Source organism: Rana temporaria, chromosome 10 (assembly GCF_905171775.1).
Source record: "Rana temporaria chromosome 10, aRanTem1.1, whole genome shotgun sequence".
NCBI classification, from domain to species: Eukaryota; Metazoa; Chordata; class Amphibia; order Anura; family Ranidae; genus Rana; species Rana temporaria.
The window spans coordinates 71,636,240-71,655,486 of record NC_053498.1 but is presented as its reverse complement, the minus strand read 5'-3'; the positions used below and the strand labels follow the sequence as shown (position 1 = coordinate 71,655,486).

Genomic DNA, 19,247 nt, shown 5'->3' with positions numbered 1-19,247 from the left:
AATAATTTAAACTGCTGACCTCTCTCTGGTTACGATGATAAGATAGCCCCGATACCAATGCACAATCAATTTCTGTCCTTCAAAAGCAAAGCAGGGCCCTCTCTCATCTGGTTGGTATAAATATACACATTCATTACCAGCCACCACAAATTGCATGTCTTGAGATGGATCAGACAGAGCTGAGCAACGCAGCCCACAGCCATGAGAATCTAGTTCTGTGAATGGGTAATCCTTAGGTGTCAACTCATAAGCCTGGAAGAGTAGAAAAATAGGTAAAAAAAATAAATAAAAAATAAGAATAATTCTATAAGAAATATAGTAGAACTAAACTCTCACAAAGTTTTATAGAGCACAGTGATCAAAACTATAGGTTTTCCCGTTTAATTTGTAGAACTTCATGTGGATGGGTGCACCCTCCAGCATCATGGTTTTACTGACCACAGCAGAAGTGGGAGCCTGCCGAAAGTGGTGACAACTGCACTGCAATTTTTCATGATTCAACATACCAGTGTGGCAGGGAGTCAATCACAATTGCAGCATTTTCAAGAAGCTGGCAAAATGTACAAGTCGCCACACAGGCAACGTACAACCTAAAGCTGGCCATAGACATTAGACCATAAACAAACATTCACAAATAATCGGAGGGCTGAATAGAACTTATAAGTGAAGAAATGCATCTTTATAATGACTCCAATTCATGTAATGCATTTATCCAGGGAAAGGATTGAGTTAAAGTAATTGTAAAGCCCCATCAATGCTCCTGGCTTCTCTTCTTCATGTGCCCCCTTCGCAACCTGCTTGCTATAGGGGCACACCTGTAGGCTAGCTACAAAGCCAAGCAGCTTTCATCAAAGCTAGGGGAAAGTTGTTTCCATCTGAGCATGTCTGCACAGTGTGTTTTGGGATACGATGTATTTTAATTTTAACTATTTACAAACACAAAAGTAACAAAAAATGAAAACGTTTAGGGGCACCTCTGTAAGATGGGAATAGCTTGTTTAAAGCGGTGGTTCCCCCTTAAAAACAACTTTTTTTTATTCCACTGGCCCCCCACATTACAATCGATTTAAGGCTATTATTTTTTTTTGGCTGCTGTACATACCTTGATACAGCATCTTCACCCGTGCATCCGGGTTGCGAGTCCCGCGGGAGTGGGCGTTCCTCACATGTGTTTGATTGACATTTTTCCCAAAAACGAGCTCCCCCCTGTCGCGTAAGCCGCGTCACGGTTGGCGAAAGGAGCCGAACGGCGAGTCGGCGCTATACTGCGCATGGTTGTTCGGCTCCTTTCGCCAATCGTGACTCGGCTTAAGCGACGGGGGGAGAGCTCGTTTTTGGGAAAAATGTCAATCAAACACATGTGAGGAACGCCCACTCCCGCGGGACTCGAAACCCGGATGCACGGGTGAAGATGCTGTATCAAGGTATGTACAGCAGCCAAAAAAAAATAATAGCCTTAATTCGATTGTAATGTGGGGGGCCAGTGGAATAAAAAAAAGTTGTTTTTAAGGGGGAACCACCGCTTTAAGTACCACAGCCTTGACTCACCAGGCTCCCTGGCCTTGTTGTCCCTGAATTGACAGTAAAATTAATTAGGGAAGCAAGTGGCAAACGAAAAAGACGCTCACTATATTATTATTTTGATGAAAACACACTTCTCCGGCCACTAAAATCCATATTTCTGCCAGACAGAGACCAGCATTTTTCATTGACAAAGTCAAGTAAAGAATTAAAGTACCCTTTAAAGTGGTAGGAAATTCTCCTTGAGAAAGTACAAAAATGTGCCCCCCTGTAGTTTCAAATCATAATGTACTACTATGCACCCCATACTAATACATTATGAGAGACTTGCCTACAAACGGAGCCCCCTTCAGGTTTAAATTATGGAAGGAGCCTGTAACTTGCAACGCGACGCTTGTACTGGGACACGGTGGCCATCTTCATGGTTAGAGAAAGATTGTTCCAATTTCGGGGATGGAGGCATGTGCTGGTGCGGCAGTCTACATGCCTCATTCAAAGTCCCCAACCATTTCTATGTCATATTACAGGGATGGAGATGCGATTTTGATATTTTTTTATATATTTACCCTTATGCGTCTTTTCCAATGCTTCTTACTACCATACCATTCTTAGGTGGAGGCGGGGACACATACTCCCAGTCACCTGTCCTCCATCTACTCATTAGTATTTGCATGCCTCCTATTGAGGAAACTATTTCAGTTTAGTTAGGACTACAGAATCGCAGAGAGCCGTGGAGTGGCCTATAGCTTATCCATGCATTTGCAAATGTGTGCAACCAATCCTCTGTTTTTAACATACAGTTAGACAGTTGAAGGTGGCTTGCTGTTTGGGTGGTAAGTTTGAGCTTGGTTATTACACATTTATTACTTTACTACTGTTTGCATAAAATCGCATCTCATTCAAAGTCCCAAACTTCTTTTCTTGTTCCAATTTCGGGGATGGAGGCATGTGCTGGTGCGGCAGTCTACATGCCTCATTCAAAGTCCCCAACCATTTCTATGTCATCTTTATGGTTAGAAGCGCTGGTCGATTCTTCCGTTTTTTTATCTGCTTGATATTTACTTCATAAAACGTGAGTGTATCAACTTCTTTATACTTTATTAAACTACTTCTTGGGATGTCTGCACTATGAAGTGTTTTCTTTTCTTTGCTGGGTTCTCCCCTAATGAGACCGATTAAGGGCCCGATTATGCTCATGCTGCGGAGGATCCTATCTTGGGAGGCATCCAGGATCACCGACTTATACTAAAGGAGCTGCTGCCTTTTCTCTACACCCTTTGCTGTTGAAGAGCCGCTTTTGATATATTGTCTTACGAGTTTTTATCTTCCTTTTGGTAAGAAGCAGTGCGTTTGGGTGTTGGTGGCGGTGTCCGAACCAGTGATCTCCACAAGAATTTTTATATGGACTTTATTATTGTTCAATTACATTTAATGTTATGAGTGATTCAGTTTCCATATAAGCGCTGCACCATTGTCTACATGTCTATATTGTGCTTTTCCTGCATTTTGTGTCAGCTGCTTTTGATTCATCTAAACTTATTTCATTGCTTCTTTGATCCCTGCGCAACAAAGTTGTCTTTTTTTTTTTTTTTTTTATCGTAATGTACTAGTATGCACCCCATACTAATACATTATGAGAGACTTGCCTACAAACAGAGCCCTCCATCGCTGAGCTGTCACAACTCCCCCCATCCCGGTGGCTTCCATGTTAACCCAGTCTTCTTTCCATGTTCCATATCTTCGGCCCCCTTGATTGACCGGGCTGCAGTAACATCACACCCGCATGAGAGTCACTTCCTCACATCATGCAGAGCCAGCTGTAAATGCAGTCTGAGCTGCACATGCACGACTCATATCACATTACAGCTGACAGGCAGGGGAAACATGACAGGAAATATCTAGTGTGCACTCCCACTCTCTAGTGATTGGCCCAGCGCTGTCACGCAGGTAAAGAGAAAGATTCCATAGACTTGGGTGATCTACGACAAGCTGGTTTTGAGCTTAGCTGGGAAAATTCCCCACTGGCTAAATGGAGTGGCAGGCCAATGTGGAACCATGAGGATATGTTAGTCCAGGTTCACACTGGTGCAATGCAGGAAACCCTGCAATTCAGTGCCGGTTCCTGCATCGCACACTAGTTCACATTGAGATCTGCGAACCGCTGAGATGTCAATGTAAAGTTAATGACACCCCCAGATCGGTTTGCAAATTGCAGTGCAAACTGTCAAATGGTGCAGAAATCGAATGTGAAGACCCATGCAATTCGATTCCAGTGCAGACCAAAAAAAAGGGTCCTGCATGGCACCCGCGATCTACCGATCATGGGTGCAATGCTTTCCAGGCTCCTATGAAAAAAAAAAAAAAAAAAAAAGAAGGAAATGCACATTTTTTTACCTGGAAAAAAAAAATATGTACATTTTATAATGACCTTATTCTTTAATAAACATTTAAAACGAAGTAATGGCATAAAATCACTATTCTTTGAAAAAACACAACCAGATGATCTAACGTGGCCAAAATTATTCTCATGCAAGTCAGACACTGGAGAGAAGCATTAATATGTAATTAACGGTAAGTTAAATCCCTTACCTTCACATTTTCTGTTGTTACAACAAATAGATGGGTCATCTTGCCAGTTTGCCTGAAAGCCATGCCTGTAACAGGATAGCTCCCTTCTTGCAAAATTTGGATCTTACTGTGTCGGTCACGTGTTATGTCACCCTTGGTTAACACCACGCTCCCATCTGCAAAACCTGAAGCAAGAAAGGGGGAAGTGAAAAAAAAAAAAAAACAGACAAATTAGGGGGATTTGTCTTGTACAAGGAAGGTAAAACAGGATTTGTTTCATACCATAAAATCAGTATCTTGGAGTACATTAAGAGACACAGGATCAAAAGAAAGTCAGCGCCAATTGGGTTATGTTGCCGCCTTCAGGATTTGAACACTGGCAACCAAAAATGTATTTGCCAGCCAGGGACACTTTTAAACTCCCATGATGCTTCAGATTTGTAGAAAAGCAGTATAAAAAGAGTAGACAACACCAAGAAGCGGGACCTGTCTCCCTTAAATGGTGATGTAGACAGATGCCCCCTGAGAAGACATCATTACTAGTACCGTCAGGGAAATCTCTGCAATATTTTAAACCAATCATTTTTTTGGTTACCTAATTTTATTTAATGTTTGGTATTTCTCTTCATGTGCACACATACCATTAATGTTGTTACCTCACATGGTATCTTATTGTTCTCTTTTGAGCTTATTAGCGCTACATTTTTTGTTCACTATTTCATTGGCTTTGTTTGTTTGTTTGTATGTAGCAGCTTATTTCACATATGTAGAGTTAGCGCAGATTTTTCCTCATTCTTCTACTCGTGGAATGACGACAAAGGCAACATTTTTACGGGTTAGAGTTACAGAGGAGGTCTAGTGCTAGAATTATTGCTCTCGCTATAATGATCGTGGTGTTGCCTCACATGTGTGGTTTAAACACTGTTTACATATGTGGGTGCGACCTTTGTATACATTTGTTTCTGTGCATGAGCTCGAAGGGACGGGGTGCTTGAAATTATTTTTATTCCGTATTTAAAAAAAAAAAAAAAATTACACTGTCCCTTTATCACTTTTATTCCTATTACAAGGAATGCAAATCTCTTGTAATTTAAATAGGCATGAAAGGGCCTCTTTATTGCAAGATCTGGGGTCAAAAAGATCTCAGATGTAACATTTGCACTAAAAGGCAAAAAATAAAAAAGTTACATTGCCCTTAAAAGATCAAAAAAAAAAAAAAAAAACAGTGTAAAAATAAAACTCATCCCTTTAAGGCCAGAATGCGGAAGCGACGTCGGACGTCACTCCAGTCCTCCAAGGGCATAGAGCCGAGTGGGGGCTATCTTGCCCTCATTTGGCTTCCTGCCCAGCCACTGAGAGGATCGAATCGGCTCCGGACTAACCGTCAGGTCTGGTAAGCCCGGGGATGACCAGGAAGCAGCGGGAGGGGGGACATCTCCCCCGCCGCCTCTAAAAAAAAAGTGATCCGATGGGGAATCAGCCACCTGGATTACTTAATCGGGAAGAGAATCGCCCACTGTATAACTGCCATAACCACAGTATTTAACATCAAACTAATGATGTATATATACACACACACAGTAGGCTGTCCGGAAGTGGTTTACATAGTAACTAAATTAAACACCACACTTGAAAGTTTTTATCCGACTAATCACAATCAACAATAAAAACGGATAAAACTAATCGATTATGAAAATAATCATTTGTTGCAGCCCTAGCTTGAATGCAGTTTTGCAACTTCGGTACATGTAAGTAAAATTATAATCATCACAACTGCTTTACACACAGGAGTAGATTTACTAAAACTGGGGAGTGCAAAATCTGGTGCAGCTCTGCATAGGAACCAACAACTTCCAAGTTTCTTTGTCAAAACTTAATTGAACAAGCTGAAGTTAGAAGTTGATTTCTTTCTATGTTGAGCTGCAATATTTTGCAAACTCCAGTTTCAGTAAATCAACCCCACAGACTTATTGAGGGGGTTAATCAAAACTAGAGCAGCTGTGCATGGCAACCAATCTGGTTTTATCTTCAGTTTGTTTAGCTGAGCATGGAAAATGAATATGAGCCGATTGGCTGGTTGCTTCAGTTTTGATTTCCATTTTTAGCAGTGCTTTACCGTCAATTTCGCAGCGCTATACAGCCGCTAGCGGGGCGATTTTTAACCCCCGCTAGCGGCTAAAAAGGGGTTAAAACCACCCTCAAAGCACTTTGCCGGCAGCATAACCGCGGTGCCCATTCATTTCAATGGGCAGGCGCAGTGGAGGAGCGGTATACACACCGCACCTTCACCGCTCCAAAGATGCTCCAAAGATGCTGCTTGCAGAACGTTTCTTAACGTCCTTGCCAGCACACCGCTCCCATTCACACTGGAGTCAAAGGAGTGGCTCTTTCAGGGTGCTTTGCAGGCGCTATTTTTAGCGTTATAGCGCCTGCAAAGCGCCTCAGTGTGAAAGGGGTCTATATGCATCTTTTTTCCATTCAGAAGGAGCACAGGGATGGGTTTTACTGAGAGAACACCAAAACACAGGCTTTAGTCATAAGTATTAAAATATTTGGTTTTGAATACTGTCAGCCAAATACCAAAGTAAAGAAAAATAATGCAGCAAACTATAAGCACTCGATTTCTAAAAAATTAAATAAATGGGGTTACAACACACACACACACACACACACACACACACAAACAGAACATCTAATACAGCATACCAATAGCCATGAAGTTGAGGTTTTCATGAACTGTGATGCAGGACACAACTGTGGGTTTATTGCCAGGAATGGCTGGAAAAATTCTAGTGCAAAGTGGGTTACCACCATCACGTTTTTCCAAATTCCAAACTTTAATCTGTCAAAAGAGAATTTTTGGTTATTACAAACATTTTAAGTAATTCTGTGTATTACTTAAAAAGTGTTACTAAACCCACAACAGTAAAATCATGTATATGCAGTAAAGCATGCTTGTTATTAGGGCCGAAACAAACAATCAATTCATCGACAACTAATCGATTATGAAATTAATTACAATTTTCATAATCGATTAATCGGCCAGTAACATAATGGAGTTAAAAAAATAAAATTATCCCTTTATAGTACAAAAAAGCGCTACTGTAAATATTACTTTCACTGTCCCACAGTAAAAAAATGAACCCCTTACATTAGCGATTATTTGCTCTTTTTGTACTTGGTTTTGTTTTTTTGACCCCATTATGTTACTAAACATCTCAGGCCTGGGGTCACACCTCTGTTTTTGGTGCTTTTTGCAGAAACACACTACAGTTCATTTACATGTTTTCCTATGGGACACGTTCACATCCATTTTTTTTTTTCAGCTGCTGCGTATTTGGAAAGGGCAAGGACTTTTTAACGCAAAACGGTGCCATTTTTTTTTTTGTTTTGTTCAATATACTTCAATGGAGAAGCTGCAGAAAAGCATGGAATGTGTATTTTTTTTTTTAAGGCTATTATCCGATTAATCGAAACAATAATCAGGCAACTAATCGATTATGAAAATAATTGTTAGTTGCAGCCCTACTTGTTATACTCACTGTGGAACCGAAGGTGTTAATCCTCTGTATTATGTAAAAGGGGCGTTTGATCCTGCCTTCTCTGATCCTCCCTTTCTTGCACAGTCCCCAAACCAACTCCTGATAAGACAGAGCCTTTGGATGCACTCTGCAACATGCTCAGTTTGGTGTGTGTTGCTAGAGCAGGGATATGCAATTAGCGGACCTCCAGCTGTTGCAAAACTACAAGTTCCATCATGCCTTTACCTCTGGGTGTTGTAATTGTGGCTGTCAGAGTCTTGTTATGCCTCATGGGACTTGTAGTTCTGCAACAGCTGGAGGTTCCGCTAATTGCATATCCCTGTGCTAGAGAGTTTTTTTTGTCTTGGGAGGGTGCATGTGATGAGCACAGGGCCAATCAGTACTGTCCAGACAGAGGGTCAGGGGTCCTGTGGCCTCATAGGACAATCAGGAGAGAATGAAAACTCATCCTACAAGCTTTAATCAGTGCTCAGCCGGACACTGATAGAAGTCACAAGACTGCTTTATGATGCTGATGAGAAAAGGTATTTAGCAGTTTATATTTACTAAAATAATTGCATTTTCATGTTGTGTACTGTGAGAGTAAACAGGGAAATCAAAAAAAGAACAGATTCCTCCATCCACACAAGTGAAGCGGATGGTGGAACCCTTCCATCAGTACTTTATTCTCTGACAGCAAAACTCTGCAGTCAGAATACACTGATCAGCAGCTGCTTTCTAACACAGACTTTTTCTGCTTGTCCTATTGACTTCAGTCAAGAAAAGAGCCTGTCTATGGCCAGCTTTAAAGTCCATAGGGAGCCTGGAAAGCAATTCACTAGTGATCAGCATGAGCTGTCTGCATGTACATCATATGGCCAGGAAGCTTCAACACGGACAAGAATAATCAATGAACTACCAGAGTGCTCAACAATGCTGTTGTAGTTCATAGAGAACTACAATCCAACATCTGCAAAGGATGTCGGTACTTGTAGTTCATTTACAGAACTCTGTGAAGGAATAAATAAGGGGGGGGGGGGGGCCTCATATGGCCCATACTTTAAAATGTGACAGCTGGTACAGGGAACTTCTCCCCGTACTGCTTTCACAAACAGGTCTCAGATCGCTGACCCACTGCAGTAATGGGAACATGGTACATGTTCCACCCTAAAAAAATTGTGGAACATCTTCCCAAAGCTGAACTTATCCTTTAACAACACCTGCAGACTACCCAAGAGTGCCATTTTAGACGCGAGTGGTTAATATTCACCGTTGCTCTTGCTATGTATTACACAGCTATTCCTGGCTGTCATTTTGACAGCCGGTAATTGCTAGTAATAGTGGTCACATGGATAAAGGGGTCAAAGATCAGAGATGCACCCTAACAAAATCTTCTACATTTAAAATCCTCAAATCATAAAAAAATAAAATAATAATAAATAAATAAATAAATAAATAAAAAATATATATAATAATAATAATAATAATAGATAATTACCAGCGGGTTCGTGCCTTCTTCATCCTCCCCTACAGAAACAAGGATATTGTGTTGTTTGAGTTGATGAAGATGGGTAACACGAAGTTTGTAAGCCTGGAAGGAGGTGAGCTGAAGGGACCGAGACAAGAACCAAATCTGCCCTGTCATATTTAATTTTCAGTTAAAGACATAACCCACAAAAGGAGGAATAACAAATCAACTGCAGAAACATCAATATGCCAGCATATAGAAACTACAATATATTATATACTTGTCAACTACATCCGCTAAAGTCCAGGAATCTTCAAACTATGGCCCTCCAGCTATTGCGGAACTACACATCCCATGAGGCATTGTAACACTGACATTCACAGACATGACTAGGCATGATGGGAATTGTAGTTCCTGAACAACTGGGGGTCCATAGTTTGAAGACCCAAGAGCTAAACTCTAGGCATACATTTAAATGCACAGAAGTACATATATGTGAGCGGTTTTACTTGTCAAGAATTTGTATTTCTGTCAATCCGTTCCTGAGATTTACACAGCTCAACCACACAGCACAGCCCTGCCCAATGAAGGAGAAGACCTGATGTTATTCTGCTGCAGTTCAGCAATACTTACAGGTCTTGTACTTTCCCCACCCTGTGAAAGGAGAAACGGCAGATTAATTTGCTCCCATCAGCAGAGCAGCACACCTGATGGGCCCCTCTTGCAGTCTTCCCTTCTTTAATCTGCTTTAATGTGAACGAGATTTAAAGAGGCTGCTACCAGGTGAATTTCAGGTACCAACACTGCTTGCATATAACAAAGTCCCTTTCTAGAGTTACAACCTGATGTTCCTCTTAAAATAAGCATCTTTGTAAACCTGCCTTTTGACTCACTATTGTTAGCATTACTATGTGTCCCACAGACAAACCATTTTTGTTTTGCTACCATATACTGTGCCTGAGAAGCCCCAAAACACGGTATTTCTCCTTGTGCATAGCACCTTGGTTACAATGTTATTGAATACTTCCCTTCTAAAACAAAAAAGTATAGTCGACCTGATAACTGCAGCTAGCTGCTGAGAAAAAGGTTACAATGATTAATAAATATCACATAATTACTAAACCCTCCTCTGTGTTGCATAGAAGGGATTGCAGGTTTTCCTACAATCAGAGGGAAAGTGTCCATATCTGAGAAGGCGCTCAGGGACACCAGTCATGATGAAAAATTAATTAGTTTATTGAAATTTAAGGGCAGCCAATGTGTTTCAGGGATCTGGGTACCCTTCCTCAAGGCTAACAAACACAAGTATAAAAATGAATTGTATTGTACAGAAAGAACAGGCAACTCTACAAAACAATAAGATACATAAGCCAACAATGAATAGGTATAAAATAACTTGCACTCTTGGTAGCCTTAGGTGATACACTGAGATAAAACACATCCTGCTACATAAGTTGTACCTGTCTTTCTGCAGATTTCTCTTCTTTACAGCCATTCATTCAAAGTCCAGAATTTATAAAGCTTGTCTAAGCTCTCAGAAAAAGGGAGCGGAGAGCTGAAATTTCACTCAACAGAGCTCAGTGAGGAGAGTTCAGAGAGCTGATTGGAGGGAACAGACACACCCCCTTCATACAGCACTCAGGCTGTCCCTACTGTCCAGTGTGTCAGAAGGGATTCATGCAGATAGCAGAGGAATGAAGCAGCAGACAGAAATGCCACTTAGTGCTCTGGATTGAGACAATTACACACTATAGGAGGTGTATGCTTAGCTCATGGTTTACAACCACTTTAGGACCGCCGCATGTACATATACGTCGGCAGAATGGCACGTACAGGCACATTGGCGTACCTGTACGTCCCTGCCTAGAGGTGGGTCGGGGGTCTGATCGGGACCCCCCCCCCCGGTACATGCGGCGGTCCCCGTGGCTGTCCGAGCGATCCGGGATGAGGGGGCGGCTGTTTGTTTTTGTCCGCCCCCTCCGGATCGCTCTCAGCCAATCCGCACGCTCCCCCGTGTGTCACTTCCTCTGCCTGTGTAAACACAGGAAGGGGGAAGTGATGTGATCTCTCCTCTCGGTGGAATTTTCAACCGCCGCTGAGGAGAGATCACATCACACAGTGAGTCTGCACAACACTACACTGACACCAGGACACACAGGCACATTAACCCCTTGCGATCACCCCCTCCCTGTCACAGTGATCATATATGTACTGATCACTGCATTTAGTGTCAGTGTGACAGGCAGTTAGTGTTAGGTTCAGGGTAGCCCCCGTACCCCCCCTAATAAAGTTTTAACACCTTGAACACCGCCCTAGTTAACCCTTTCACTCCCTATTGCCAGTGTCACTAAGCAATCATTTTTCTGATCGCTGTATTAGTGTCGCTGTTCCCGCTAGGTAGCTATTTTTTTTTTATTGCGATTTTTTTTTTACTAAAGACATGTGGCTGAATAAATTTTGGCCTAAATGTTTGACTAAAATTTAGTTTATTTGATTTTTCTTATAACAAAAAGTAAAAAATATTGATTTTTTTCAAAAATGTTGCTCTATTTTTGTATATAGCGCAACAAATAAAAAAAATCGCAGAGGCGATCAAATACCACCAAAAGAAAGCTCTATTTGAGAGAAGAAAAGGACGCAAATTTTGTTTGGGAGCCACGTCGCACGACCGCGCAATTGTCTGTTAAAGCGACGCAGTGCCGAATTGTAAAAACCCCTTGGGTCATTTAGCAGCATATTGGTCCGGTCCTTAAGTGGTTAAAGTGAATATAAAGTCAAATTCTTATTTTTGATAGACTAGGGAAGGCTTTAAACTCCATCGATTTGATTTTTGCTGCCTGCTGGAAAGGTTCTCCTTCACCTCCCTGGGAGACAAAACAGGAAATGAGAGAAAATTTCTCTAAACTTAAAATTCCCACCTAGGAGAATTGTCATAGGAACAGGGAGTCCCAAATTCCATCACTTCTCGTTTTGGTGACAGACTCTTTAAAGTGATATTAAAGAGAAAAAAAAACCTGCAAGAGAAAGGCATAATGAGCTAGTATGCATAGCATACTAACTCATTATGTGGCACTTACTTGAGATCGACGCCCCCGAAGCACTCCTCGTTCCCCTCAGCTGCCATGTCCCCTCCGATCGTCTTCAGTGTATCAGCGCTCTGACTGGCTGGATCGGTGATGACGTTACTCCCGCGCATGCGCACGGTCCCGGCATTAATCCATTTAGAAAACCAGCACGCTCAGTGAGCCTGCGCCATTGTCAATGCAGTGTTTTCTGCAAAATATCTCCTTAACCGTGTAGGTGAAGGAGATATTTCTTGCACCTACAGGTAAGCCTTAATCTAGGCTTACCTGTAGGTGCAAGTTGTCAGAGTGGGTTTACAACCACTTTAAACCCAATTTATTTTATATTTAAGAGATTAGCTCTTAAATGGTCTTTGGCTTCTTATTTCCCATCTTCCCTTTTCACACTGTTCTAACTGCTGGCTCCAATTCCCATTGTGAGGATGGCTCCTTGCTTTGCAGAGTCCTATGGAGGCCTGCCAGAGCCCCCCTAATTGTGAGTGCTCAGAGAATAAATGCAGCCATTACCTGCGCTGGACATCCACAGGCAGCCCAGAAATATAGAAAAGATGACATCCTAACAGGACGCATGTGACACTAGGAACGATTGGACATGTAGTCCTAAGGAGAATCATCAGAAACACTTGCTTACATTCAGAGTACACGTTCCCTGACCAATGTTCATGAGAGCTGTATGGAGGACAAAATGTAAAGTACCACTTTAAATTTTGGATTCACCATAATTTGTCTCAGTGACGACATTCATCGGGACAAACAGAAATAAGGAGTCTCAACATCAGGGACACTAAAAACACTGTTCTGATCACTGAGGTCCTAGGCCTTCCTTTTTCTATCCGAGGCTGAAAAAAATGACATTTTACCTTTACAAATACTTCAGTTATAAAAACAAAAAAACAATTTAAATGTTGTTTATGGTTTGGAAGTAATACCTGAACATGGCTTGTAACCTCATTTACATTTAAAAGGGGGGGTAGCAAAAAATAAAAAGGTTAAGCTATGGTTTTACCGCCCTCTGATCACCCAATTTACCCCAATAGTTAGCCAGAAGAGGGAGGTACACATGCTGCAACCACAATGCTTTACAGTCACAGCAAAAATGCTACCATAGGTCACATTCAGCAGACCGTATCGCTACCAAACATGACCCATCCAAGCGAATAGGGTCATACTGCAGGCTCACGGGTTCACCTGAGAGGCACCATATCACCTCTCAGCCCCGTCAACTGTCCTCTAAAAAACGATCCATGGCGAACCGCTTTTTGGAGGTCATATGTAAAATTCCCATTGCACACATTCCTGGAAATGGCAGACAGTAGGCAACTGATATAGCAACTGCCAGCTAAAAAACGGTAAAACGGTAACACCAGAGGTCAAAGAATATATTGTCAGCAGATAATAGATCTTCACAGTAGCATCCAAATATTTATTAGAATGACCACATCACAGCTTTAACCACTTGCTTACTGGGCACATATACCCCCCTCCTGCCCAGGTGAAATTTCAGCTTCCGGCACTGCGTCGCTTTAACTGACAATTGCGCAGTCGTGCGATGTGGCTCCCAAACAAAATTTACGTCCTTTATTTCCCACAAATAGAGATTTCTTTTGGTGGTATTTGATCACCTCTGCGTTTTTTATTTTTTGCGCTATAAACAAAAAAAGAGCGACAATTTTGAAAAAAATAAAAAATATTTTTTACTTGTTGCTATAATAAATAGCCAATTTAAAAAAAAAAAAAATCTCAGTCTAGGCCGATACGTATTCTACATATTTTTGGTAAATGTGACTGGCATTGAAGGGGTTAACACTAGGGGGTGAGGGAGGGGTTAAATGTATTCCCTGCATAGTGTTACTAACTGTGGGGGAAGGGGACTGACTGGGGGAGGTGACTGATCTGTCCCCCTATGTACAAGGGACATAGATCGGTCTCCTCTCTCCCTGACAGGACATGGATTTGTGTGTTTACACACAGATCCACGTCCATGTCTCTGAAACGGCCGATCGCGGGTGCCTGGCGGACATCGCGGCCGCCAGGCACGCGCATCGGCATCTCAGTGAGGAGGCGGGCTTGCGCGCGCCCCCCAGTGGCCAGGAGGAGCGGAGGCCGTAAAAAGACGGCCACTCAGAGATTTAGAGCCACCCTGCGGCCGTACAAAGTTGTACGGCCGTCGGGAAGTGGTTAACCACTTGGTTACTGGCCCATAGTCAAAAGACGTCCCGTTTTTAAAGATGGATATCTTGGGAATGGCAGCAGCTGCTGCCACAACCGAGGTATCCATCTTTAGTGCCAACGGTCCTGTAAACGATAACGGCGGTCTCCGCGCCGGATTCGCCACGAGATCGCCCGCATATGAAAACGGTGTTCAAACCACACAAGTGAGGTATCGCCGCGATCGTTAGAGCGAGAGCAATAATTCTAGCCCTAGACCTACTCTGTCACTCAAAAAATGCAACCTGTAGAATTTTTTAAACGTCGCCTATTGAGATTTTTAAGGGTAAAAGTTTGACGCCATGCCACGAGCGGGCGCAATTTTTAAGCATGACATGTTGGGTATCATTTTACTCGGCGTAACATTATCTTTCACAATATATAAAAAAATTGGGCAAAATGTATTGTGGTCTTATTTTTTAATTCAAAAAAGTGTTTTTTTTTCAAAAAAAGTGCGCTTGTAAGACGGTTGCACAAATACGGTGTGACAAAAAGTATTGCAATGACTGCCATTTTATTCTCTAGGATGTTAGAAAAAAATATATAATGTTTGGGGGTTTTAAGTAATTTTCTAGCAAAAAAAACTGTTTTAGTCTCGTAAACACCGAATCTGAAAAACAGGCTCGGTAATCAAGTGGTTAAAGAGCAATGCCACTTTGTTGAGAAGAGAAAAAAAAAAAAAATAGCATTCCCCTCTGGGTGATCCAAGTAAATTGCAGGGATTTTAACCACTTACCGACCGGCTCACGCCGATATACGTCGGCAGAATGGCACCGCTGGGCGAACTGCCATACACATACGCTGGCTCCTTTAGGAGCCATAGCAGGTGCGCACACTACACAGCAGGGGGGCCAGAGGGCACGAGAACCAGAATCGGGATTTGTGTGTTTGTGTAAACACAACAAATCTCGGTTCTGACAGGGGAGGAGAGACAGGTCGTCTGTTCCTACCAAGTAGGAACAACGATCTGTCTCCTCCTAGTCAGTCCCATCCCCTAAGTGTTAGAAAACACACTAAGGGAACACATTTAACCCCTTGATCGCCCTGTTAATCTCTTACCCACCAGTGACATTTACACAGTAATCAGTGCATTTTTATAGCTCTGACTGCTGTATAAATGTCAATGGTCTCAAAAAAAGTGTCCGCCGCAATCCCAACAAAAATAGCCGATCACTGCCAGTACCAAAAAAAAAAAAAAAAATTGATATTATATATATATATATATATATATATATCATAAATCTATTGCCCATTTTGTAGACGTTATAACTTTTGCTCAAACCAATCAAGATACACTTATTGCTATTTTTTTTACCAAAAAATATGTAGAAGAATACATATTGGCCTAAACTGATGAAAAAAAAGTGTTTTTTGTTATATTTGTTTTTATATTTATTATAGCAAAAAGTTAAAAATAGTATTTTTTTTTTTTCAAAACTGTCAGTCTTTTTTGTTTATAGCGCAAAAAAAAAAAAAAAAAACGCACAGGTGATCAAACATCACCAAAAGAAATCTCTATGGTGAAAAAAAGGACATCAATTTTATTTGGGTACAGCGTCGCACGGCTGCACAATTGTCAGTTAAAGCGACTCAGTGCCAAATTGCATTAAGTGGGGAAATCCTTCTGGAGTTGAAGTGGTTAAACTTTGTTGCCGATTCCTATTTTTAGTTATTCTGAAGAAATCCCAGTGTGTTTGTCTGTGTCCATGTGTACAGTGAATGGGAGTGACTTTTTAATCAGCTGCTGCCCTTGGAAAGTGACAGGGTCCGCATCCCTTTAGATGTAATTAACCCTTCGGGGGTTTATAACCAAAAGTGACATTTTTGTTGCAGAAGATACAAGGATTCCCAAAATCGGATTTGTATCTTAGTGCAGACTTCAGGGTAAGTCAGTGAGCCAATCAGACAAGCAGGAGATGATATATCTGGGGGGAGGGGGCATTCTGTACACAGAACACCTCCAGGTTACCATATTGGGTTGAATTTGATAGAAAATTACAACGGCTGCAGACTAAAAGGAAAAAGGTAATATTTAACCACTTGCCGCCCGCCAATGACAGATTGACGTCGGCAAAGTGGTTGTAGAATCCTGACTGGACGTCATATGACGTCCTCAGGATTCTGAGCCACTGCGCGCCACCGGGGGCGCGCATCGCGGCGATCGTTGTTGCAGGGTGTCAGTCTGACACCCCGCAACACCGATCTCGGTAAAGAGTCTCTCACGGAGACTCTTTACCACGTGATCAGCCGTGTCCAACCACGGCTGATCACGATGTAAACAGGAAGAGCCATTAATGGCTCTTCCTCACTCGCGTCTGACAGACGCGAGTAGAGGAGAGCCGATCAGCGGCTCTCCTGACAGGGGGATTCGCGCTAATTGTTTATCAGCGCAGCCCCCCCTCGGATCGCCACCATGGACCACCAGGGAAGGGCAAAAAAAACAAAAAAAGCATTAAAAAATAAAAAAGATGCCAATAAGTGCCCACAAATGGGCACTGACTGGCAACATGGGTAAATCATTGCCACCCCAGTGTCCATCAGTGCCACCCCACACTGTCCATCAGTGCCACCCCACAGTGCCCACCTATCAGTGCCCATCTGTGCCACCCATAAGTAGCCATCAGTGCCACCCATAACTGCCACCCATGAGTGCCTATCTGTGCCGCCTATGAGTGCCCAGTGCCGCCTATGAGTGTCCATCAGTGCCGCCCATGAGTGCCGCAAACCAGCACCGCCAATCAGTGCCACCTCATCTGTGCCCATCAGTACTACCTCATTGATGTCCATCAGTGCCATCTCATCAGTGCCGCCATATCAGTGCCCGTAATTGAAAGAGAAAACTTACTTATTTACAAAAAAATGAACAGAAAAAAATAAAAACGTAATATTTTTTCAAATTTTTTTGTCTTTTTTTAGTTGTTGCGCAAAAAAAAATAAAAAAATAACAGAGGTGATCAAATAGCACCAAAAGAAAGCTCTATTTGTGGGGGAAAAAGGACGACAATTTTGTTTGGGTACAGTGTAGCATGACCGCGCAATTGCCATTCAAAGTGCGACAGTGCTGAAAGCTGAAAATTGGCTTGGGCGGGAGGGTGCGTAAGTGCCTGGTATGGAAGTGGTTAATAACATTACAGTATGGCCTGTGTCACAATTGTATACACTATATTATTAGTTTCTATTTTTTCCTACAAAAGTGGAGTTATCCTTAAAAAGGTGCAATGTTTTGGGGTCACGCAATAAATCAGTGCCATTTCAAAGACCCAAGGTGTGCTGGCGATATAGGCTTTGATTGCTTTTCAGAGGGGTGGCAAGTGTAAAGGAGCCCTAAGAACAGAAAGAATGATAACAGCAGATTTATGGCACAGCACACAATCGCCCATAGAGCTCGTCTGCACCTGTTTGCTCTCTAAAGAGCAAGCTGCGTTCGGGTTGCTCTTCAGAAAGCATTTGTCAGGCAGTGAGGAGACATCATCACCTCCTCACCGACTGTTTTAACCCTGAACAGCCACACATTGTGGGAGGTTTAAGCACATATACTTGAATGGGGCGCACTCACTAGGCCATTTCCTAGGGGGTAGCATTTCTGACACAGAATGTGGCCGCGTCCTCTATAGCGAAAGAAAAGAAAGGATTGTGGGGCGGTAAAAACAAGGCTCCCCTCTCGGGTTTCACCACCGCACAATCCCAAGTGTAAACAAACCCATACTGGGCACTTGCACCAATTTGTGGGCGAAGTTATCACCTGCAGAGGCAAGCAGCCAGCAGAGGGCGCTGTAGCCAGCCCAGCCACTGACAGCAGCCTCCCCACCACCCACTGACACAATAAGCACTCACTATGGAGAGGAGTCCAGGACACTATACTATACCAGACACTCTCCTACACACCGCCATGTTTACAAGGATATCCCCAAACAGCAGGCTGCCCCGCCCGGAGTCACACACTATAATCCCCGGCGGCAGGGACAGAGCCTTCCCGCCCTCCCCGGGGAACCGCACCGACTCCTTCTCAAAGAACACGAAGCGCCTCCACTGCAGGTACACAGCCATCTTCACTGCTTCCCTTCACACCAATCATGTGACCGTCACCCAATCACCTGACACGGACAGTGACAAAACGTTACGCACAGGTCCCTGAGCGCTACGCCGCGTAGACGGCAGATTCGAGGTCCGCCATCTTTTCTTTGGGCACATCAGCCAGGAGCAACATCTTAAAGCTGAAGCAGACCAGCATTTTTTTTTTTTTTTTTTTTCCCTCCACAGTAAAAATGAATTCGCTCTACTGCTGTGTGCCCCATATCTGGCTGCTGCAGCTTTTTGTTGCACATTTCTTTTTAAAAGAGCTTTTATTGCCAGACAACACAGAAGTCATAGCTACCAGCTGACTCTGATTCTGAGGGACTGTCCATGATTTGGATCAAAGTCCCTCTGTCCCTCATTTTGGTCTGATCTATAAAATTGTATATATTTCTCCTTTAAGAGGGCGTGGCAGGGTGTGTGTCCAATGCCTGCTAATAGGCGTCCCTTGTTCCCATGTTTTTTTACTCACCTATAAGGCAAAAGGCATAATGAGCTAGCATGCACCACATACTAGCTCATTATGAAATACTTACCTTAGAACTAGGCCTCTGTAACTCACCTGGCCTACGCAGAGGTAGCCGATTTGTTACCTCGACGTGTCTTATGGGTATCGCGGCTCCAGCGCTGTGAGTGGCTGGAGCCGCGATGTCGCCACTCCCACGCATGCACGTGGGAGACTTCTTTCCGGCAAGGTCCGGCGTCTGCCAGGCCTTGAGCCGAGAATCCCCTGTGCACATGCGCTGCTGCAGTCAGCGGCACATTGCGAGGGGAATATCTCCTAAACCTTACGGTTTAGGAGAT

At 42.9% G+C, this 19,247-nt stretch overlaps 1 protein-coding gene across 1 annotated transcript in view; it reads right to left on the bottom strand.

Annotated features, from left to right (window-relative positions):
* The window catches only part of VPS11 (VPS11 core subunit of CORVET and HOPS complexes), a 60,970-nt gene extending 42,509 nt beyond the window's left edge, over positions 1-18,461 (bottom strand). The window contains exons 1-5 of the mRNA XM_040325443.1: positions 18,275-18,461; positions 9,109-9,257; positions 6,796-6,931; positions 4,111-4,274; positions 20-252 (exon numbers count right to left, since the gene is read on the bottom strand). Of these exons, the coding sequence (XP_040181377.1) occupies positions 20-252; positions 4,111-4,274; positions 6,796-6,931; positions 9,109-9,257; positions 18,275-18,416 (824 nt within the window). The 5' untranslated portion in view covers positions 18,417-18,461. The remainder of the gene's footprint in view (positions 1-19; positions 253-4,110; positions 4,275-6,795; positions 6,932-9,108; positions 9,258-18,274) is intronic.
* Between the last annotated feature and the right edge of the window lie 786 nt (positions 18,462-19,247).